The 24,114-nt window shown below is 40.2% G+C and overlaps 1 protein-coding gene across 18 annotated transcripts in view; it reads right to left on the bottom strand.

Moving 5' to 3' along the window:
• DACH2 (dachshund family transcription factor 2) overlaps nucleotides 1–24,114 on the bottom strand; it is a 732,802-nt gene that overhangs the window by 295,497 nt on the left and 413,191 nt on the right. For all 18 annotated transcript variants that reach the window (XM_069212664.1, XM_069212678.1, XM_069212666.1 and 15 more), the window contains one exon: nucleotides 9,698–9,829. In XM_069212664.1, the coding sequence (XP_069068765.1) occupies nucleotides 9,698–9,829 (132 nt within the window). The remainder of the gene's footprint in view (nucleotides 1–9,697; nucleotides 9,830–24,114) is intronic.

The following is a 24,114-nucleotide window of genomic DNA, read 5'->3' as shown; positions in this document are numbered from 1 at the left end:
TGGCACAGGGACAGAATACAGCAGTAAAGAAAACGAAAAAATGATATGAAACAATGAAATAACACGAAATGTAAAAAACAGTGAACAACCAGATAGGCACCAGGGATGAGGCGGAGGCGGGTGCCTGCGGGTTGTGGAGGGCATCGAACTCCTATTTCTGGTGGCAGACGGCAGGATCAGGGGCACGGAGGTGGCTGGTGGAGCCAAGTGGACTCTTGGCCAGAACCAGGTCAGGGGGGGTTAATGGGCATTTAACTATTTCTTAACTTCCATCATTCCATTTGATGTTATACATGAGTAGTAATTTTTTAAAAGAAGACCAAGGCGTGCCGAGTGAGTGCAGGCATTTCAATGTATGGAGCAAGGAGTTTGCAACAAAGCGGCCTAGGTGAAGGCTTCCACTTTGCATGTAGAATGTTATGCTTTCCTGCTTGTGGTAGCTTGGAGGGTTAGTCCCACACCCTACCCATCCAAGCCACAGGATTTGAAACACAGTATTCTTCTAATTGAGACACCTGCTTGCAATCTTGCATCACTACAGCTATTCTTTAAGTTGGTGTTCTTAGGTAATGGTAATATTTATTTGAAAGTTAGTAATACCTTTAAAAATACAATAAAAATATAAAGGAATGCGCTATGAAGCCCGTATCCATTACACGAGCTGTAATAAACACATGTGCATCTCAAAAGCAACAGCAATTGCTTAGGAGCACAAATGTTTTGCAGGACGTTAGGCTCAGGAGTTCTTTCTTCATGCAATGTAGTGTGCGCGAGAATGAGTTTGATAGCATCATTCCACAGTCACAATTCTGCGCTCTCCATGCAATGCAATTCTAGTGTTCTGTTTGTTACCCTGCAGGGAAGAGAGGTCATATTTTCAAGGGCAATAAGATCTTCATGGTGGTGTGCAGTCTTGCTCTTGAACACTTGCAAGGACACTCATTGAATACACCTGCGGTGTCATCAGTCAGCATCGCCACTATGAGAAACAACTGCGATTCCTTAAAATGTCAAGTAGTCCTGGAGCCAGGAGGGTACAGCTAAAGCGAGGTGCTCTAGCAAAAACATAACTTCAAACTTCAGGATTTACTTTTGATTCCATTCGGTAATAAGGCCGAGCTGACTAAGTTTGCCACACAGTTAAGTTTGTGGCACTGTAATGGAAGGTCCTTTAGTCAAAGTTTCCTCCACCTCTGGTGCTGCATTCCTACTGGTAAATGTTGCAATAATTGTCCATATGATCTCCATTCTTTCATAAGCTATTTAAGTAAGTGTATGTAGGTAGAGTTAAAAACAAATAAGTATAGGATCCTCTAAAGGAGGAGGACTTGAAGCGGAATAACGACAAATACGATGGAAATGGCTAGTTCAAGCAGGTTTTTGATAGTCACCTTCAAAAAGTATGGCACCTTGCTGTTGGCTAGTTCTATAACCAGTAATTCAATCCGATAAGAATGTGACAACCTCTTAATTTAGAAATGTAGGATTTTTTTCTACAGAACAGATTTGAGAAAGAATGGTAGAGACCAAAAAAGGTCCTTGGAATTCACCACTGGAAAAATTGTGTATAATGTTTTCTATTGTTCAAGAGTTCATAACACTATGTGAGTGTCGAATGTCAATATGCTGATGTTTACTAGTACTACCAAATCTATTAAAACCAGCTGTGGGGAGAAAGGCCTGGGACTTTGGAAGAAGCCCTGTCATCATTTCTAGGACCAGTGACGAAACTGTATCTCATCCCCTGTCCTGGGAATAGTGATCATTGCTGACAACAACCCTTAGTTCATCCGAGGCCATTAACACTGGATAGCACTATTTGGAGGGGGTCATCCACTTACTTTTAAACCGAAAGGACTGGACTGGTTTCTATTTTGATTCCTGCCATTACAAATAGGTAGATAGAGAGAGGCATCACACAAATAATTCATTGGTTGTGTGTACCAGATTACTATGTTCCATCACTGCTTTTTTTCATTTGTCTTAATAAATACTGTGTCAAGAAAAACAAGCAATTGCAATGCAATGGGTCTCGCGTTTGCTCGAGTTAGAGCTATTAGCATTTTAAACTCCTAACCGGACTTTTCTTGACACATAAACTAGAAAGTAAAACATTTTCACATAAGCGAGCCCACGGCCACCACGAGCACGAAGCAGATACACAAAAGAAAACAGAAGTTCGCTTGCAATGAAACGTATTGGCAAAAGTGCAATTATCCATGTAACCGGCAAAAGTGCAATTATCCATGTAACTGGGTCGGAGTCATGCAAAGCGCTTGATTACTGCCCAGCGAGATCACGCTGCTTATGAAATAAAAATAAAAAGTAGTCCAGAAACCATAAGAAAAACATCAAGCCTCGTATGTTATCAGTAGTTGGCCGGTGCGCTCGAGGACAGCTAAACACCGGACGTGTGCATGCCTTTCACTAATGAAATTAGCAAATTTTAGAAGGCAAACCCAAGAACCAACCAAACTGATGGGCATGACATGGGTGTGGTTAAAAGCCCATAGAGAGATTACACCAGGGACAGAGCGCTTTGCGCGATCGATCCTAAAAAGGTCTGTGACAGTCCATATTTAATTAGCTACTATAAAGATTTCCCAAATTTATTAGGACCATCACAGTACCATATTGTGAGGGATCCATTGGATTTGATTGCATTCTAACCCCTACACCCATGCTAGCACTCATCTTCCTGGAGAAATATAGCATAGGCTAAAGGTAGGTACATAGTTTTATGCACAAAGTGTGAGATGAGTGTATGGTGGGCATCGCTATAAACAATCCCTTTAAACATAACAGCCGGTTCAATAGTGAGTCATGCTGTAGAATTCTAGAGTGGCTTAATTTCTGGGTGGTGCGTCTCACCATACACCTTGCCCGAGTCATAGGCCACTCTTCACCGAAGTGTTCTCTGATAGAGTTACACGTCAAGAACACACAGACATTGGAGTTCTTACTCTGATTCTTTCATGCAGCTCACAATAATAGGTTGCACCTTTGGATAACAAGTGCGCATTTCCCAGTTTTGACTTAATGGGCTAATGCCCAAGACATTTTGCTAGATGGAAAGAATTACATATTGTTTCATGTTTTGATATATCAACGATACTGTTATATAATTGTTTGTGACACATTGAGGCACATTGTTCTGCCTCCTATTTAGAAAATAAGATACAGAAAAAAGGAAAAAAAGGAAAAGAAGAACATGTTGTGTTTGTAGGACACCACAAGTATGCACCCATTGTTGTAAGACACTCTTGAGTAACATTACTTACAGAAACAGACGCCCTTCTCCAGATACTTAAAGAATGATGACAAGTTAAGTGTATGAGTAGTGGCAAATATCTGTGAATGAACACACGCTGGGCCATATAAAAAAAAACTGGTGATAGAATTTACAAAGGCGGGCTAATATTTGATAAACAAATATTATCTTCTTTTCACGTTCAGATTAAATCACTTGGACAATTAAGTTCTCCTTCGGTTCTTTGTGAATCTGACAATAGTCAGAAATGTACTCCAAGTGTGGCTGTAATCCTACAATGGCAAATTTCTGAATTTTACATCCAGGGCTAAATTAATCCGGCAGGCTGCTGTGAACTAAATCAATCACATTTTCGTTCAGAAACTATAGATATCTTTGTAACAGTTAAATTCTAAAATATACATTGCAATCTTCAGCTTGATTCAAGACCATTTAAGGGTGGGCATTTTTGGGTGATAAAATCTAGATATGAATATATATTGCAATTTATTTGTGAAGATTTGCCTGTTTAGTAAGGGGTTATTTTCGCATGTCTGTTTTTGTGAACTTCCTTTTCTCAAGGCTGAGTTTCAGTACAAATGAATTATGGTGTTATATTGGTCCTTTTATCTGCTTTATTTGCCTTCCACAGTAGACCATTCCTGGTACCACTTTACAAATAAGTGTCTTATAGTAACATCGTCATTAGCTATTACGGCAAACACATATTACCAGCTGCGCATCCTAAAATCCTAACCACGACCTGCCAATCGAGGTTCTCACAGATTGCATCCTTGCACAAGTGATATTCAGTCTGTTTGTACATCGAGTCCCAGAGAAATGTATTGCACTCCATTAACATGCTGACAATACTACATCTTTAGGTAGATATTCTCTATAATTGACCTCCAATGCATACAAATTGGCTGGACACTATTCATTTCTGGATGGCAGCTGTATGTTTAAAACCAAGCGCCGTTCTAACTCATCCAGGAATGTAGAATGTAACTCTAGATGGAGAATCGGCTCCCACCATGCAGCTTGATGAATAGTCACCCTTATTTGCACAATCATTAAATGTCTAGTTTTTCAATCCTTCAGGGAAAAATGCATCTTGTGGATTAAGAGATCACCACCATGCAGAGTATTTATCCTTCCTCACCTTCTGCACACCAAGCGTGCTCTTCTCCTCACCAGATTCTCACATGACGGTTCTAAAAATCTGGCATGAATGCAGCCTTCATGGATCTAAGTTTGACAATCTTGCTGTAACCCGTAGGAGCAATCTTTTATGAGTGATCTTAGTAAAGCCTTCCTTTGCTCTCTAGGCTAGGCTAGTACTATGAAACTATAGCAATAGACCATACATGCAGAACCACCATAGACTTAACATCAAGAGTTGACGACGTTCATGGGTAACTCACTGGTATTAGTCAACTTAACACAAAGATTATTAATGTAAATTGCACACTTTTGTATAGAATCCATGTATCTATAAACTTGTACTGGAATCTTAAGTAGCAGATAGCACCTACTTCTTACATAAATCATGCCTGTTTCCAATGTCAATGTTACTGTTTTTGCATCTCTGTACAGTGGTTGTGTCATTGATACAGGGTTTACATCAGTGACTTGCAAGTTGCCAACCGATTTTTGAAGCTAACATTGTAACACAGTACTCTCTCTTACCAGCTTTTAGACAATGACTTTGGCATACATTCTTTCTTTTGGACAACAGTTTAGTAGATTGAATCATGGATAGCACCCAGGAATGTATGCATCTCAGTTATAAATGGTTTCCTGCTCACTTAGGCCTTTGAAGGCCAGAGTGGTAAATAAAAAGGAGGCACAATCATATTACATGAGAATGAGTTACGTATCAAGTTAGGTTGCACTGCAGGAGATGAAATAATAATACATAATACCTACAACAATATATGAATTTACCACAGTACCAGATCTTGGGGGCAACAAGGCCTTGTAGGACTCTTTGCATAAAGTATTGCAGAAATTGGTAGGTCTTCGCAGTTTTTTCCTAATTTGTTGAAGAGGTGGGGAGAATCTTAATGTTCCTGAGAGGCTGCTCCAGAGTCTGATGACATCAAGTGAAATATTTTCTCTCCTTGTTCATATTGTTATTTACTTTTTGTATGTTCCATGTGAGTTGGTGTAAGTGTTCCAGAGACTTCTAGAAATGTACATTTTATCATCAGTGTACTATGTAAGCTTTCATTGGAGTAAATTCAGCACCATCAAGATGGAGGAGATGTTCTTCAATTTCTTCTGGCTCGAGGACAGATGTGCAGCAGCACAAAAGATGGCTTCCAGCAGCCGAGGGTGAAGGCTGGTATATCTATCTGTTAGGAGTGCACTACCCTGATTTGTAATGGGCAGGATAAGAGCTTGCACTATAGCGCATACATAAAGGATAAGGGTGTGGACAGGAAGATGAAGCTTTACCTTGTAGAGGAGACATAGGGGGTTATGTAGAATTTGGTGAACATTGGATATCTGCCAAAAACAGGGAGAAATCCGTATTTAGAAGGTGTAACCATGTATGCATAATCAATGGATGGATAGAACATCTGTCAATTTGTGGCAAAAAATCCTGCACCCACAAAGCTCTAAATGACACAAAGCTGAAATCATACAATCACTTTTTTCTCACCTGGTCTTAAAGAGGCCTGTAAGTCCATATAAAATCTACAATGATTGTAGGCAGCTGGTGAGAGATGGCGTCAAACCACTAAAGGCCATCTCTGTGAGCCGGGTTAAAGGAGTTCAGTGGTTATACTATTGATACTGATTTGATGCTAAATTCTGTGCTCCACAAACACAGACCTCTAAGATCAGGTACACTGTACTCAAGTAGGTTATACAACTTTATAGCATTGTTTGTCCCTCTTTATACCACTTCACATTGTGAATTTGTCTAAGAGTGTAGATCAATCTGCATGTTTCATTTTATTTGAATGTACACTCATTACAATCAACTACTATTTTGAAGATCTATAGGAAATTACTAGTGTTATGGAAGAAGTAATTTGGGTGGAGCAGGCATCCGTATCAACACTGATTTTTTGTTCACAAAGAAAATAATAAGCAAGTTGACCTAAAACGCTTTGACTTTTTTATTTTATTAAGAATTTTCAAGAGTTTGTATGGAGGAACACTTTCGTTTTCCCTGATGAGAATCATGCTTTGCTTCTTGGCAGCTTACACTTTAAATTGTGCTATTGCATGTCTTCCACTGATTGTTCAACTAATTAAATATGTTTCATTTGTTTTCCAAGCATTGTTACAGCTCCATTGTTTATTTCTATAGCCTTTCTTTTTTTAGTTTTCCCTGGGAACTGCCTCATCAGTGCATTTTTTTTGTCAAACCCATCTGATGATGATCACATCTTATCTTAGCCTCTAGCAATTGGAATTGGTCCTGTCTGAAAACAAAATGTGCCTATATTGTGTGATATGACTGCGGACTTGAAGATATTTATACGTAAACCTTTGTTAATACACTACACTAATCACACTGGCTCTCAGAGAAAGATAAACTTTGTTTTATACATATATGCCTTCATGCCCCAGTGAGCGATAGTCATGCTAATAATTTTGTCCATCACAGGTCCTGAATCATGTTCTTATGGTGCTTATATCAACAATATTCACCCATTTATTAATTTGTGCATTTATATACCGGTTTGATTTATGACAACTGTTGATGTGTAGAGTGTTGAAATCATTGTGCTTCTAATCCATTTTTATTTTGCTTTGTAAGTGAAAAAGAAAGTATAGAAAGTCTAATTTGCTTTATGAATCTTCATAGTCACTAGGGAGTTGGCATGAGAGCCCCCCCAGGCTGCCAGCAATGAACAGCTAATCATCAGAGTAACCTGGTTGCAAAGAGTGAATTTCCTTGAATAGAGCAAAGGCACTGGATGCCAATTCAGCACTATCAAGAAGGTGAAGATGTGCTTCAGTTTCCTTTAGCTCAGTGGCATGTGTGGGAGAAAGGGACTATAGAAAATCTAGAACTCTGATATAAAGTAATGAGGTGCGTTCTCTGGGATCAAGATATGTCTGGCACCAATTTATCTTTTTCGAAGTTACCTTCTCTTTCTAACCACAGTCCTTAGTTAAAGTCCACGCCAGTCCTGTCAAAAATACCCTTCACCTCAAAAGTGAATTAAACATAGAGGTGGGAGGCTAGATCATGATAGCAGCCCCTTTTGCCTCGGTAATCCATGTGCCATCTTGCCCAAGTGTGGAATATTGTCTCGACACGTGTTACTCCTTCTCTTACATCTTAGCACTGTTGGTACTCGTTTAGCACTGGTGGCGTGTGTGATGGATTCAGACTTTGAATCTTATGTCATGTCAGATGATCAATATAGATAATTTGCGTTATATTCTAATCTTTGCCAGATTCTCGTCCACATGTTTCTACATGCTGGTGTGCCTCAGTGTCCAAACTGGAGAGGGGCAAAAATTACATTGGTTTTCTTTCCTTTTCCGTGGCAGTGAAGGTGGACCCGGACTCACTACAGATATCCAATAATATTGGTAGGTTATCACTCAGTACACAAATACATGCAGTGGCAAAGTGTTTGCTTTCCTCCTCACAATTAGAATTATCTTGTTGCTATCTAAATGCACTACCATTGTCCTAATATTGGATAATGTAATTCCCATCATTTCCATTTCCACAGTGTCTAAATAGGACTTTTTAGTGAGGATCTCGGTAAGTTAAAAATAATTTAAACCTATGTGGCTTAGCTTGTTTAAGGCAACGTTCTGGACACTTTATTCTGTCTCCTATTAATAAGAGGCTACACTTCAAAGCTGTACGACCTGTACACAAGATGCTAAATATGATTGCAACAGGAAGCTAATGTATTTGGCATGTACCAACATACAAGAAAGCTGCGTTCTATTAGTTGTAAGCATCATCAAACATTTCGAATAAATAGAGAAAGACCACCAATGGCGAAAGGTACATATCTGTAGCATAACATCCCCTTCAACATCCAAAATGATACTCACTTCCAAAGGTTTCGAGATTTTTTTTTGTACGCAGCATCTATTCTCAAACAATTGATTATTTATTTTCAGGATTAGGAGCGCCTTTGTGATCAGATATGCTTCATGACTTTGCTTCATATATTTTTCCGACATTAAGTGCCTGGCAATTGATAGCTCGAAATATAATAAACCTAAAGCATAAACATATTATATTTGTCCAATTACCTAGCTAGTGAATCCCCTCCACCACAGATGATCAAATGTTTTCCTAGGAACAAGATCCCTCCAAAGGACATGTAGAGATTATCAATTTGTAGTGATAGGACACCTTCTCATGGTTCACGCTATACCTCATTTAAAACACACCTCTTGAAGTCGCAGTTCACTGGAGGCGTTGGTGAGTTTGCAGTCCTCTACGTTCAAGCAGGAGGAAGAGCGTCTCTGGTACTGTGCTGTGGTGTCTGTGTAGTTATCTCTGCAGCTGTTTGCAGGATGTGAAGAGTGCTGGCATGGGAGAGCAGAAGGTGCTGAGCAAGAGCATGGGAAAGAGAAAGGGTATCAAACAAGGAATTCTTGTTCTCATGCTTGTAGGACACCATTCCCTTGAAGAGGAAGGCCTGACTAGCTTCAACTCTATGCCTTTTCAAGATGGCAATGCTCCTAGTGTTTGTTGTTTGAAATTTCCAGTCCACAGAGGTGCCGATCACTTTTCCTGTGATGCCAAGCCCTTCTTGGACAACATAAGAGAGTCTTTGCAATGTGAGGAAGGCTTGGAATTCTTTACATTCTTCTATGTTTTGTTGTGCTCGTGAACCAATGTTATGTCTTTATGTCTCTGTTTTTTTCTTTATTTTCTGGTGATGTTCCTCTTGTTATGAAGCTCTATAATCTGGTTTTTCTCCATCCTCATTCAGGGTAGTGTTGCTATCTCTCAACCTTTGATTCTTCCATCATCTGCAAACAAGAATCACCACTATTGCCAAGGAGGATGTTTTTCGCTTGTGGGACTTTGTCCTATACGGGACCCTCTTAAGAAGACACTTGACACCTTTCACATGAATATTAATTGCAGGGTGGCACTATAGCTACTGCGAGGGGTCACCCTTCTTTCATTCAATCATGAAGGGAACTTCAGAGACCTTCACAGTCCAGTTCTTGACACACACTACCAATCATGCTTGTCTGTTAAACTTCTTTTTGGAGGTCATGTAAGAATGAAAAGTAGCAGCTATAGCCCTTATTCCTTACTCGAGATCCAGGATGGATGAGGAGTAACAGATGAAACGTGAGAGATGAGAAATGAAGGACGAGGGATAAGTAGTGAGACATGCGGAGTGAGAGATGAGGAATGAGAATATGCTACATTAGATGGTGTACAGTTGTGTTTATATTAAGCAGCTAAAACTTTAGAGTTTAATATTTTACCTGCATTCGAATTGAGCTCCTCATTCTCTGATTCGGTTCCGTTCTGGCTCCCGCTCCCATGGAGGCTGTTCATTGCCATCAGCTTCATTTTCTGGAGCTTCATTGCCTCAGCCATGGCAGCTGCTGTCAACCCTGTAGAAATCACAAAAACAGAAAATGTAGGTGTACTTTTCAAGACTCAGTACTATGTTCTACTATTTACATCGTGTACATTTTCATTGCAGTATTAGGACCACTCCCGCGCTGCCTGTCTTGATGCCCTCACAACGCAGCGGCATTCCACTGGCCTTTTTAGTGGTGAAGGACGAGTGCCCCTGTACACTTACACCAAGGCTGATAAATGACATGTGATGAGATGAAGAGAAAATTAGCTGCAGCTGGTGCCAACTGTGGGGCAGCATGATGCCAACACTGCCTTGACTCCAGGACGTCAATCAGAAGACATCCTGAATAGTCTATTTCCAAGAACACACTGTGAACACAAAGAGCTTGCTTTCAATATAAATCTATTGTCAAAGACAACATGAACTCTGAAAGTCACACACCGGTGTGATTCAGTGTAGTGCACATACTCTCCTGTAATTAGAGAGTTCATTAAATTGCTCAGTCGCGAACTACCACAAATTCTCTACTTATTTTTTTCACCTTTTGGAAATACTATTGCAAATCATTTCAGACGTTTAGGTCATATTTGGGCATTGAGTCTGGAAATAACTCTTGACACTTGTAAGTTTTCTTCGGGACAGTGTGCCAGAAGAATGACGCCTTATGTTCCAGCGGAATTGTTCAATCCATACATTAGATAATTATATTTCTGCTTTCTTAATTGACTGCCTCTTTGCCTACCCCCTTCATATTACTTTGAAAGCTTTTCTGTCTAAATTGTGAACAAGTAAATTAACAAGAAGGAGCTATCGGTAATCAAATTATGGGGCCTGCAATTAATTAAATGAAATGGCAACTCGTAACTTTGCACAGCAGCTCCGAATTGAAACAAAGCATTTCATTAAATTAACAGTCAACACTTTGCAATTAATAATGTTCAACCCTCTGCAATGAGTAACATTCAAAGCAGGCAGTGGAAGAGTAGGCTGGGCCAAGCTCCACTACAATAATCGATTGGCCAACTATTTGGGCCTCACAGTTTCAGATTATGTGACATCAAACATCCCAGGTCAAATATGATTTGCTAATGTAAGATTGAGGACGCGTCCGGTGATGTGAAATCTTAACAGTGCTGCATAACAGATACATGCATGTAAAAAATATTGTGATGAATGAACCAGTAGTCTATAATGTATGTAAGTGAAATCTAGCTATCTCTAAGTCATTAAAGGATCATCAAAGTTGCATAAAGCCCACACCATCATTCTGGCCTCCCAGCTCTTTCTCGAGGCATATTCTAAGCCTTGTACAGCCTCATCAAAGATGCAAAATTCCCCACACATGTTCCATACATATGGCAATAATGTGGGCCTGGCAAATCTTTACAAAACCTGGCTACAGCTTTGATGACGCTATTATTGGAAGCTGTTATAGAACTATTTTCGGTTGCTCAGCTCCTGCTAAAATGGGGTTCGCGTTTGAGCTATTTTTGAATGTTAATGGCCAAGGCACTGCCCAGGTACAAAATTAAGCAATAGATGAAGTCTACACTTGAAGAACTTAAAATGCACGAAAAGTGAGTCTCACAATATTGTATATTCAGGTTTGGTGGGACATGATCACAATAAGACGGCCAATTTCACTGTTCCAGAGTGAAATTTTTCCTAAAAGGTTTGCATTTATTGTGCTGTCAAATTAAGTTTTTGCTAAAGCTTTTCAAGTTTACTGCATTTTTCAGGATATCATCTATCGAAACTTCACGAAAGAGACCAAATAAAGCGTGCCAGATGCATACTACAGATGAGATCCAATGACCTTATTGCATCTGCAGGGTGCACAGCACTGTACTACAACAATGAACAACTTAGAGCACAGTCTCGAAAAAGTAGTTCTTTATCTCTGGTGGAAAACGGTGATTCTACAAGACGAAAATACTTTCCATTCAAGAAAACTACTCTGGTAGATAACTGCCGTTGGACCCCTGTCTTCTTATTGCAAGACATAGGTCTGACTGAAAACGTTTATAAGTCATCAAAATTAAGAGGAGCTCTTATCTGGACTTAAAAGTATCAGAACATTACCTCGCCGCCACTACATGAAATCTGAGCAAGATATTGTGCCACACACCAAATATTTGTGGATGTTGAGGTCCAAAACTAAAACAGGCAAAACCAACGGCATCGACATTCCTCGACCATCAGTTTCTAGAATCATAAACTAGGAGGGTGTGGACATTAATGACATGGCAACCAGAGGGCATACGCCTATAGTGCTCCTCAAAGACGGCATAAATATGCATAATGTCTAGCACTGGCCCATAAGTTACCTCCCAAGTTGCATATCTTATCAAATGTGAGTATTAGGTATGCCATCAATGTCATTCGAGAAGGTGATGAGCTGGAAAATATATGGAAATTGATATGTAGACAAGGATGTCAAACAAACTGCATGGTCAAACATCTAAGGGGCAAGGTAAGGTTGTGCACATGGAGGGAACAGAATACATCTTGCCACAGAGCAAGGGCTAGTAAGTGAACAGAACGTGGAAGGAAGGATAGCATCTCACATGCTATGAAGAGAGCTCTCCACACGTAAAAAGGCAGAACAAGATCAAAAGAATATCAAAAGTTGGCAGAGAGAAGACAAAGGTCATCTGGGGCAATGCAAAGATGGTTGTTATTTGATATCAAACGGGAGTCACTGGGTTACAAAAGCAAGAGAAGCAGATGAATGATTAGAAGCAGCAAATGAGTTGCTGCTCTAGAGGTGAGGCAATTCCCGCCAAGTGACACCCTGCTAATGTGTCACTGAATAGGATTGGTGCACACTCCACAGAATGCCAAGCACAGCACAGGAGAAACTGACCTCACTCAGAATATAGGGCAGTTGAAAATAAGTTTCCTCCTGTGAAACGTAATTTTTATAGTGGGTGTCCTCAAAATGGCAAAGCACAGCTTAATCAAACAAGTCTGCTATCTTGTACATACATGTAATTATAAATACATGCTTGGTGCAGCCTGCGAGGGCCCCAGGCAATCCAAAATGGCACTTACCATAGCTGGACTCTTACCCACACGCCGGATGCGACTAAGGCACCGCTACTGTAGGGCATTCGTGCCTGATGCCTCTCCATGACCACAGTGAAGCTGCTACATAGTACATATTTTGCAGAGCACCAAACCACATCAAATCCTATTAAACTAAACCACTTGCAATGCTGCACCATAATATCATGCTATGGCAGCACCTATGACAGTAATAAATGCAAGAACTTCCTGTGATAACCACACTAACAAAGACAGAACTGGAAGGACTTACTCCTAGTGAGAACGGGTGGATACCCTGACAGGAAAATATTTAACAGCAGTGCTAAAAATATACTCAAGTCCCAAGAGCTGAAATACAGAAGAGTATATGTTGCTAGAGCAGCAATTTTAGCTCTGGTAGTAATCACTACCCATACTATTCACTAAGGGCACCAGTGCAATTCTACCCATTGTAGTACAGAATACCTTCAGTCCTGTTCCAAGAGGAGCACAGCCTGTTATTATTAGCTGGCATTTTTCCTGCACAAGAAACACATCAGTACGTAATAATCTTAATCAAGTAGAATTGATATTGGGTTATCCAAACTCTGGAAGTAATGCAACCTACCAAATATCTGACAACTAGGAGAAAAGCTGAGATTTCAAGATAGAGCCAGAGGGCCTTGGACCTGGCCCTCTCACTGCTTGAACTTGTCCACTTTATTTTAAACAGACAGTGAGCAAAATGCTCTAAGCTCCTCCGTTAGGAGCAGCTCCTGCTTCATTGTTAAATGACCCTAGCTTCCAGAAGAAAAAATGAGCATGCAACTTCTATCTGTCAAGGCCAATCATATAACTTTCTCAAGGACTATAGACATTTGTTTAAGCAATGTGTGGGCCACAAAAAGTTTTAGCAATCATAGTTCAGCATGCAACATCCCTGACGGCTTCTTTTCTTACTTTGTGGAAAAGCATCAACAACCTATGACATCTCTTTGTCTCAACTGACTTCTCTTAGTCATAAGGCTCTTGTTTTCAAAGAATGGCCTTCAATAGAGTGGAAGTCTAGAATTTAGAAGCTACCTTTAGGGGTCCTTAGCAGAGGGAAGAGTTTTGGCTCAAAGACAACATCTTTCCAAACCAGATAAAATCGAGGTGCAGTTATTGTGTCCTGCAATGAAGCACTTACCAAGATGAGATTCCAAGTGTGAGGATGATTTACGTTTTTGTTGGCATCCTAGCTATGGGAAGATTAGAAGCAGCATTTTCATTCTGTAGAAGATACACTTTATGACATTGTTTACGCGGTATCAAGGATAGGCCTGGATCCATGGGTGACCCTAGGTTTCTGACTTTTCTTAATGTTAAAAGAGGGGACTTGAGTTGCTTAGGTCATATGGCAGTGGGTTGCTATTTTTATCATTGTCCACAGGTCCTGATCTTTGTCTTTGAGCTATTGAGTTTTAGGTGGAAAGTCATCATCCATGTATTTAAGATGCTTAGGCTGTCACAATGTTTTGAGTTGTAGTGGTCTTCCAGGCCATACTTTTTTAGAATACTTTGGGTGTCATCTGCAAAGTTGTAGCAGGTGACGTGAATGATTTAAATAGGTTTAGTAATGAAGTTAGATAAATGTTGAGTAAAAGAAGGCACATGATGGACCTTTGATGGAAGCCTCAGTGTTGGGTACGAGGCGCTGATGTGAAACACGATAGGTGTATTACACATTGCTCTAGGAAGTAAGAATCAAACTATTTTAGAGTACTTTCACATAATCTAAGGTGTTTGAGTCTTTGTAGTGGTGTGTGGTGGTGGGCAATGGGAAATTCAGCTGATGAATCCAGAAGCAATTTGGTGGCCACTTTGTTCCTGTTCACTGTCAATTTTAGGTAATCTCAAATGGAATTGATGGCTGGCACTACTTCCGCCTGTTCTGAAGGATACTGTTGATTTGATATTAAGTCATTTTCATCTATAAATTTTGAAAGTCGGGTGAATACTGCTCTTTCAAAATACTTTTTCCTAAGAAGAGTTTACTTGATGTAGGCCTGTAGTCTGCTGGGTTCAAGGTTTTGATTTTGAGGAGTGGTCTTACATAGGAGATTTTCAGCTCATGTGGGAATTAACCTATGTTCCAGGAAGGGACGTATTGATTAAGAATCTATCTATGTATGTATGTGTATGGTATTTCAACAGCAGAAGCTTAGCCAAAAGAAAGCAGAGCTCTGTACATGGTCAAAGACAAGCATACATTCAACAAGAAAGAGGAGAGGAAGCCAGGTTCCTCTCTTCTACAGGTTGTGTGAAGGACAACTTTAATGATTTTTGGATGTACTAGGTCTGAAGATGATCCTGATGGTCTGCTTGCAATGATAATCATGAGGAAATCTTTTTCTGAGAGGGTATTCAATGTATGTAGTGGTGGATTATTGCTTTCCTCTCATTCTATGTTGGTTGGATGATGCATTGGGGTGGGGTTGTCTATGTTCTCTTTAAGGTAGTTTTCTATCTTTCTAATGTTTTAGCTTAATTTCAAGGATATTGCTAAAGAAGTCTTGTAGCTGTGACGTTTTTGTGTTTTGGCACTCTGGATTGAGGAATTCTGGTAGACTCTTGTTGACTTCCTTAGAAGGGCAGTTGGCTTCAGTTGTACGGGTGAAGAAGGGTTGTTTTTATTTTGTTCTGCTTGCTCTTCTTATGGCTCTGTTATAGTGGCATAGTGTGATTTTGTCTTTTTCATCTCTTGGTTTTCTCAGCTTGCATTGTAATATATTGAGTTGTGTTTTATTTCTTTCAATGTTGACATGAAACCATGTGTTCTTTTGTGATCAACCTTGGATGTGGTCTTTATTGATATCTGTTTGTTCAGTACAGTAGAGATCCAGTTGCAGAATGTGTGTATGTTTTGAAGTTGCATATTTACTGGGGTTCTTTCAAGAGGGGAGTTGAGTTTATGGAGATCTAGTTTTTTCCATTCAGTGAGTGTGTGTTTTTTGGTGTTTTTGAAGTATTGTAGTTAGTTTTGAAGGTGATTGATATTGTGGTTGCTCCGCCTTACTGGGGGTTGAGGTTGTCTGTAAGTGTGGCCTGACCCAAGTGGGCAAATATGACATCCAGAGTGTGCCTAGTGGAGTGGGTTGAGCCAAAAACAATTTGTTGTAGATTGCAGGACCTTAAGGTTGTTTGCAATAGATGTAGTTGAATTTAGATTCTTCTTGTCAAACCATATATAAAGGTCTCCTAGAATGCACAGGTTTTGAGTGCTTCAGACGGCTACTGTATCTAGTAGAGCATCTTCAGCGTTTGGGAGCAGGAACAGAGGCGCAGGGGATTTTGATGTGAGCAGGTTGGCAGGTAGCTTAATTATAGCTTGCGGCTGAGATGGAAGGAAGGTTGTTGGCTTATTCACATTTTTCATAACTTATTGTTAGACCGGAAAAACCATGATGAACCTGATGTATAACTGCCAGTAACAAAATAATACAACTTGATTAAAACCTGAATGCAAAACTCACATCTAAAGTATAATATGTGAAAATTGTGAACGTGGGCATATGAGTAACATAGACACGAACCATGTGAGAAACAACCAAGTACGTAGAACCATTTGAGTTTATATGCTTCTCACAGTCTTGGTCTGAAGCATAAGCATCTAATTCAAATTTTAAGATATTCTCATATAACTTTAAAATAGTGGCGCCCAAGGGTTTCGCTGTGGGGCCGACCCCTCTCCTTTAGCACACCTTTAGTTGGATCCTATCCTTCAAAGTAGCTTTCTCGACATGGAGAGTCACCTCTGTGTTTGCCTCCGAAGGGGCCTTTGTTCGTTCATTAACGTGTCCCTTTTGCTAACGAAAGCAGCAAGATTGCATCTCTCATCCGATGAACTGCTGCCACTACCCGGACCCTGCACTAGCACTTTGTCAACAAACTGCTGCTATTACCCGGACTTTGCACTAGTTCTTTGTCACAAACTCAGACGCCTTCTTTTTCTGTCATCTTTAACCCAAGGCCTCAAAGGATTATCACTACCGGGGCTGTTTCCAGTTCCAATGTGGACTTGCCATGCTGGCTGACAGACCCAGATTGACTGTGACAACCTTGCTGCTATCATTTTGCTCTTGCTCTTGCTCTAGCATCTTGCCCTATATCTCTAGTTTTTCCCACTCACCTTTTTAATCTAACGTTGTTTTAAACGCCTGTAGAGCACTAAACTTGCCCGGGCTGTCTCATTTTAGGTGCAAATTTGATATGATCGCTAGTTTGTCTTTAATGAGCCTTCAGCTGGTGGATTTATTTTGGCACAAAGGCCATCTCGCCACTAAGTAATATTTCTCTGTCCTTACTTGTTATATCGTTTTAATTTATTTGTATTTTTAACAAAATTGCAATGGTTTGCAAGTCTCTTTTTATTGTTCCTTAGGTTGGCGGATTTGTTTCTGCACACAGGTCTTTTGGCCACAAAGTAAAAATGTTTTTTGTGTTCCCTCTTCCAATGCTGTTTTAACATTTTAGTATATTTATCAAAATTGTAATGGTTTGTAATGAACCAAACAATAAAGCTTATTATTATTATTATTACTATTAATATTATTATTTGAAAAAATGCTGTCGATTTCCTCTTCAACAAAGTGTTGACTTCATTTGACTCCAATGAAGTGAGCAGAACCCATGTGATAAAATGTTGAGTTTTAACTACTTCTCAAACAGCGGAAATGTGGTGTGATTACAGCTGAGATCAACTGGGCTTCTGTTCTTTGCTTCAATAGTGCAGAAAAATATAGTATAGGTAAAGGCCAAAAGGGTGAACAACACACTTTGCATTCACTGGTGAACGGAAAATGTTGCCGTGACATCTGGACCGCAAACTAATACGAATTTTAATTTCCTATCAGTGCTAGTGAAGCTCTTGCACTGATCAGTGAGTGACAATGTTATCATGCCCTGATCGTCCAGTGCTATGTCAGTGCAGAATTCCTCAGGAGCCAGCTCAAGATTGCCCATCATTGGTGCAATGCATGTAATCCAACCCCCGGTGTGAGCAAAGAAATGACTCTTTGCTGATTGATCGCGCTTACATTTGTATTTTTCCCTTTTCCTGTTTGTTCTTTCTCATGGGAATGTATTATTTTCATGCAATGTTCTAGTATTTTTATAACAAGGGCGTGAGATCCGCTTGACAGTAATCTTATATCCTAAAGGCATTACTGGAGCCAGAGGGTTGATTCATGATTCTGACCTTCGCATGATTCTCAGTTTCAGGTTTTGGTGACAACACAGCTTTGGCTTTAAGGGCCTGGCTCTGTTTTTTTCAGAATGAGGCCAGTGGCATCTGTGACTGTCTTACAACAGGGCCTGGTGTTTGCTCTTAGCATCAGATTGTTTGTTTTTTAGCATTTAATGTCATATTGTCATCTTTGAAGTGTCCCAGAAGCACAGTGCCAGGTGAACTTAAAGCTCAGCATTGTATCACATGGGTTCCACTGTGCAATACATACGTTTACATGGAGCTTACTACCCGTGATGAGGTGATGAGGCGCATTCGGCATAAGTAGCGCAGTACTTACGAATACCCAGTGTTAGTTATTAGTCACAAAGAGAGACATGGCTATTCGCGTTATTCCAGTAAAGAGGCATGCAATATAACCAAATTGTCGTGCCAATTTGAGCAACCAGTGCCATAAGTGGAGCATGGTTATATGCACACACTGGTTATTACCAGTGTTAAGAAGATTCTCATTAATGCTCTTTCCAGACGAGCAGTACGCACCTCATGGGCACGTGCTGTTAACTTCTAGCCACATAAAGACATGGTGATTATTCATGTTATTCTAGAAAAGGAACATGCGATTTAAAGGTTTTTCATACAAGATTAAACAGTTAGTGGGTATTGTTGGGAACAGTGATGTGTGTCGTACGAATCAATGCTATTATTGTTGAGGTTGTCAAATGGACTGATGCAAATTCTTATCACATTTTTTGGTTAGATTGCTATGTGAACATACCCAGAACAATAATAGTTGCTGCATGGCCAGTGTTAGCCTTTGGAGAAAAGTCCCACTCTACCTTTGCATCTTTAAAGGTCCTCGGGATACAATTAAACTCAGAAGAGTTCCTGCACTGTAATGAATAGGGCACGGGTGCCAAACAGAATACTACAATGATTCAAGTCCAGTATGATACGGCTGCTCTTTGCCCCAGTTTCTGATTGGCCCTGGGTGCACGGAAAAACAACTCATGATTTCGACTGCAGGGAACAATTTATCTGCCAAAACATTCCACAAATCAACAATCGATATTTGACACCCAAAACCCAAATGAACATTGCTTCCCTCCCACGTCAAATGGACTGATTCTGATGGAGGCATCTTCCTGTAGGCTACACATCCCATGATCATTTTTTCAGGTGCCAGACCAGCCTGAAAAACCTTCCCCAGCAACCGCTTCCCAGCACCTCCAGATGGTGCCAAGTGACCTCTACTGCGACACAACCCGCCTGATGTGACAACATCAAGGTGCTCTATAAGTCAACTGATGTGCCAACATCAGTTCCTGCTTTTCCATATCTCCTCGATGTGGCCCAGAACTCCCCCAGTGTTATGTCAGCCTTTTGACAGCGACTAGGTCAAATGTCTGCTCTGAAACTTTCCTGTGTCACCACCTGATAGTCTACAATGCTGGACTGTATTGGCAGTAAGGTTTGAAAGCACTGCTGTCAATTAAAAACAGAACTTTGTTGCAGATAAAATTAAAAGCATTTCAAAGTTATTTGAAAGCATATCAAATTATGTAGTAGACCTTTAATTATGCACAAGACAAAGTGTCACATTTGGACTTTGGTGGATGCTGGACACTCACCAGAAACAAAGAATGTGCTTGCACTTTATTTAGAGTGCACTGGGTCTCTATGGACCCTAAGTAGGGCAGACAGGATATACGGTGCTTTTTGCATTTGCCCTGCATCCACCAAATTCCAAGGTAACATTAAATATACAAATATATCTATGCTATTGATCTAGCTATGCCAGGATTTCTAGCTTTTGTTCCTGTCCTTCTTGACAAGTAATTAGCCAGCTGACATTGTTCCCATTTGGAATAGGCCACAAAACAGCTGTTACAGACCTGCGAGTCTCACCCAAGCAGAAGGTATCAGTACAAGATTGTCAGAAACATAATCTCAGATTTCGTTTCTGGGGAGAACCGACATCACATGAATCAGTATTTTACATGGGCAAAATTCCCAGGGAAATCCAAGTTTTGACCTTAACAAGGGGGAATGACCTTGGGAATTGGAGAGGCTGTATTGACTCCCACAGATGTCTCATGATGTTTTCTTCTTACTGGGCCTTTGTCCATGCACCAATTTCAGCAACATGCTCAAGACTGGATAGGCAAAGAAGAATGGCAGTGCATTTTAAATGTACAACTTGTAATTCAGATGCAGGCAGGAATACCTGTTTTCACCCACTTCGCAATTATAAAAAAGACCGTAATGAGGGCCACAGTCTTGACATGCATATAAACTGCTCCATTCTTCACGTCCCAGCTTCAACTACCTCAGAACCTCACCTATAAATGCCCTCAGTCAATCACTGAACTTAGAATGCATGCTAATAGTTAATGCCAGCTTTGTGATTGGCTGAGCCAATCTCAGCTTTCTATTCCAAACCAGGATGCTAATAACACATAATGATTACCTGACACTTTTGGAAGTGCTTTCATCACTGCTGCATTATAAAATCTAGTTTGCATTCAATTAAAATTTCACGGTAAATCTTGACACTCATTTTTTATCCTCCAAACGCTAAAAAAAATCTCTCTTTACTTTTGGAAGAAGTTAGAATGTGTAGACGATGTTGCTCAGATTCCAAATAATCTTTCCGGTTTGCGATAAAGTGGTTTTAGAGGTTTTGCAGTTGAGGCCTTTGTAATTGCCTCCTTCTTCCTCGTATTCCCTAGGTCCAGTGGTGATAGAACACTTCTCAGACTATTCTTGAACTATTATTGCTTTTTCTTACAATCTTACTTACCTCTGTTGTATGAGTCCATGTGATTCATCATTAATTAATCTGTGGTAATGCGAAATAAATATATGCACTCGAGGTGACATCAAAATAACAGCATACCTTTTTAAAGGAATGTTCCCATGGGCCCATGGCAGTAGCTCACTTTGGTGTGACCTTTAGTGGCTACTCAGTTACCTCACCCACCACTTTACAAGATATGTTCTCTTGGATAAGGTCAGTGCCAAATTTGTTTAAAAAAATAAGAGCACTAGCCAAAGTGTTTTTTTACAGGCGCACCACTGGCATGGCTGATAGCCAAGGATACCACACACCAAGGCTGCTTAGTCTTGATCCCACCTCATGCCTTTTAATTCCACATTTCAGAAGTTCCTGTTACTTTATCTCACTCTTGCAGGTTGTTTCTGATTCTTACTTTCTCCCTTTCTAACTGTTGTTTTATCTCCCTCTGTCTCCTCCTTTCTTCCTTTTCTGTCTTTCTCTATCCTGATTACTGCCAAAGACCAATGCTGACTGATAAGTCTTTACCCACATAATGATAATGCTGCTGTCCAGCAACTATTACCATCTCCACAAAGTAAGAACTACACAAGTCCATCGGTGGCACAACTAATTTGTCAATAGGCATTGAATCCAAGCCGTGTGCCGACACAGGTGCGTGAAACCATATGCGCCTTTGCATGTTCTGCAACTAGAATGTAGACCATGCAATTGCAGAACAGTTTTACCTTTTTCACACCACAGTTGGACAGTATTTGTAGAATTAAAGTACCTGAATTGACCTTAAGCAGACCTCCTTTACCACCTAACTTGAATTTACTGTGGTATTAATTTTAATCATAGTTGCTACAATTGGCAAAAACAGTTCATCAAAACCAAGTCCATTCCAGAAAACAAAAAGTATCAGTTAACAAACATAATGCTGGTTTAGGCATCAGTGCTTAATTTGTAAACAAAATAAATAGGAACCAGGGCCCATGTCAGGAGGCTACATCATTCTACTCCATCCATTGCCCCTGCCAGCACTAACAAAGACAGTACCAGCAAAATCACAAACCCTCACACTCCCACAACTCTGACGCTTTGGACCCTTCAAAGCCTCCAAAGCTATAAGAACGGCTTGAGCAGCAGGTACATGACATTTTGTAATGATTATGGAATTAATGAATAACTGTTGTTGTGCTCATCTCTAAATTAGACACACAATGCCACAATGTGGCAGATTGCCATAAGTGCTGGAATTGCCAATTAAGTGTTGGTGCCGGGCACCAGAAACCTCTGGCTCAAACTAAGCACTGGCTTCAATACATTTCAAGGACCCAGTGCTGTCATTAGCAATGATGCAGGGATGCAAAACCTTTACCAGTGGCACTGAATCCAGCGGTAGGACTTGTGTGATAGGCAAGGGATACTTTCGATTAATCTGAGAGAAGAAGCTTGTATGACTCCTAGATAATCAGGAAAAACCTCTGCTAGCACAGAGCATACAGACATTTCTCTACTTAGACATTTCAGGGCAGCTCCTACTCAAATCATCTTTCTGCTACTGTTTGACCTGTGAAGTTGTAATCCATTCCTGAAATGCAGCTCAGTGTTGATATGTGCTCAGGTATGATATACACGCGGTTAACCTTATATTAGGAAGGGCCACTGCATCACTGCTGTCACTGGGATATAGTACCAGAATTTAATAACTTGAATATTCTCTGACACAAATACTATGTTCTCAAATATCAATAACAAAGAAGTTGCCAACTGGCATTAGTAAGAGAAAATCTACACCCAATTGAACCATATTTTTGGAAATAACATCTAAGGCACAATATTTATGTTAGATTATATTTTTGTTATAAATATTCTGCTATACAACAGCCGCTGAACCTGCTTTACTGAGACTGAGCAGCGGTGGCCCTGGAATGGTGGATTCAGCAGCAAAGGAAAACAGAAAGTGGGGGAAAAGTGGCAATGTGTCTGTAACAATCACAAAAATGGAAAAGGTAGATTGGCAACCACTGCAAACGTGGTACAGTTTAGAGGGTTTTTCACGACGGGAGAAGAGTGCTCTAAAATGTGGTTGGATCTAGGGTAATTTTAATTCTGGTAGAGACTTACATTAAGTCAGGGTCAGGGAAAATGTTATATTTGTAAGATCCAAAAGAGACCCAATTATTTAAAAGTAATTTGGAAAAATCAGTGGCTCTGAAAGGCCGGTAGGGCTGGGTGCACTGTAACATGTCAGTCTCCTGGCCTTTATCTGATTGTGCTCCAGCTCTTCTGGCCATGCACAGCATTGGTTAAGAAGTACTCTAATTTACGTACATGCCAGTCCACCTATCTGTTAAATAAGTAGGAGAAACGACCTGCCTAGTAGTAGCTAAGTACAGTCCTGCTCACTATGGCATTTGATGTCACATAACTCCCTATTGTAGATTTAAGCTTTAATGAAATTAGTATGGGGCAGTTCGCCATGTCTGCGGGGTGGGGGGGGAGTCAACAATCAGTATAACACGAGTATTTAGGGTACATCCTTTCACTGTGTTTTAGAGTATTTGGACTGGATCACATAACGTGAGCACTGAAAGCGCTAATTTGAAGCATGGTATCTGCCACAGTTTTGGGCTTACTGGTGTTTTACACAGTTGAAGAGCGGAAGAAGTGGCTTGTTGCAAGCTTTGCCAGTAGTAAATTATTGTTTGTCACTGGAAATCTAAAGGAAAAAGCTGTCTTTGGCTGGAAATGTAGCAGCATTTACAGAGCTCAGAGTTAAATAAAAACACAACAAGTTTTGTTGGATTTTGTGTGTTGGATTTTGTTGCTGTGTTGTATACTAGTTTTGTATTATTTTTGCATTGTTCTTTTGTTACCTTGCCTTGGTTTGACGTGCTCTAATATTGATATTGGGGTGCGTAATTGTAAAATGATGCCATTCTTTAATATTGCTGTACCTCATGTTCAGTCTTCCTGCTTAACAGGGCACACATGTTGTCTCCCATCACCTCCATAGATCTGCTTTCATTATTGTTTGGTAAAATGCTTGCAGCAAGCGGTACCTTATTCACCAACGACGCCCTGCCATAGCGCCAATCCAAAATGCTTTGTGATCCAGCCCAGTGAATCGAGAACATTGAACTATGCTACAGCAAAGCGTTACAAAAAACTACCGCGCCCCAGGCATTAATTGATAGTTATGCAGATCGATAGGCGGAATATGGTGTATATGTGCATAGCACATGCTGCGCAACAATTGAAAAAGAGAGGCAGC

This window comes from Pleurodeles waltl, chromosome 2_1 (genome assembly GCF_031143425.1).
Source record: "Pleurodeles waltl isolate 20211129_DDA chromosome 2_1, aPleWal1.hap1.20221129, whole genome shotgun sequence".
In the NCBI taxonomy this organism is placed as follows: domain Eukaryota; kingdom Metazoa; phylum Chordata; class Amphibia; order Caudata; family Salamandridae; genus Pleurodeles; species Pleurodeles waltl.
Note: the sequence above shows the minus strand (reverse complement) of the source record. Positions and strands in the feature narration are given on the sequence as shown.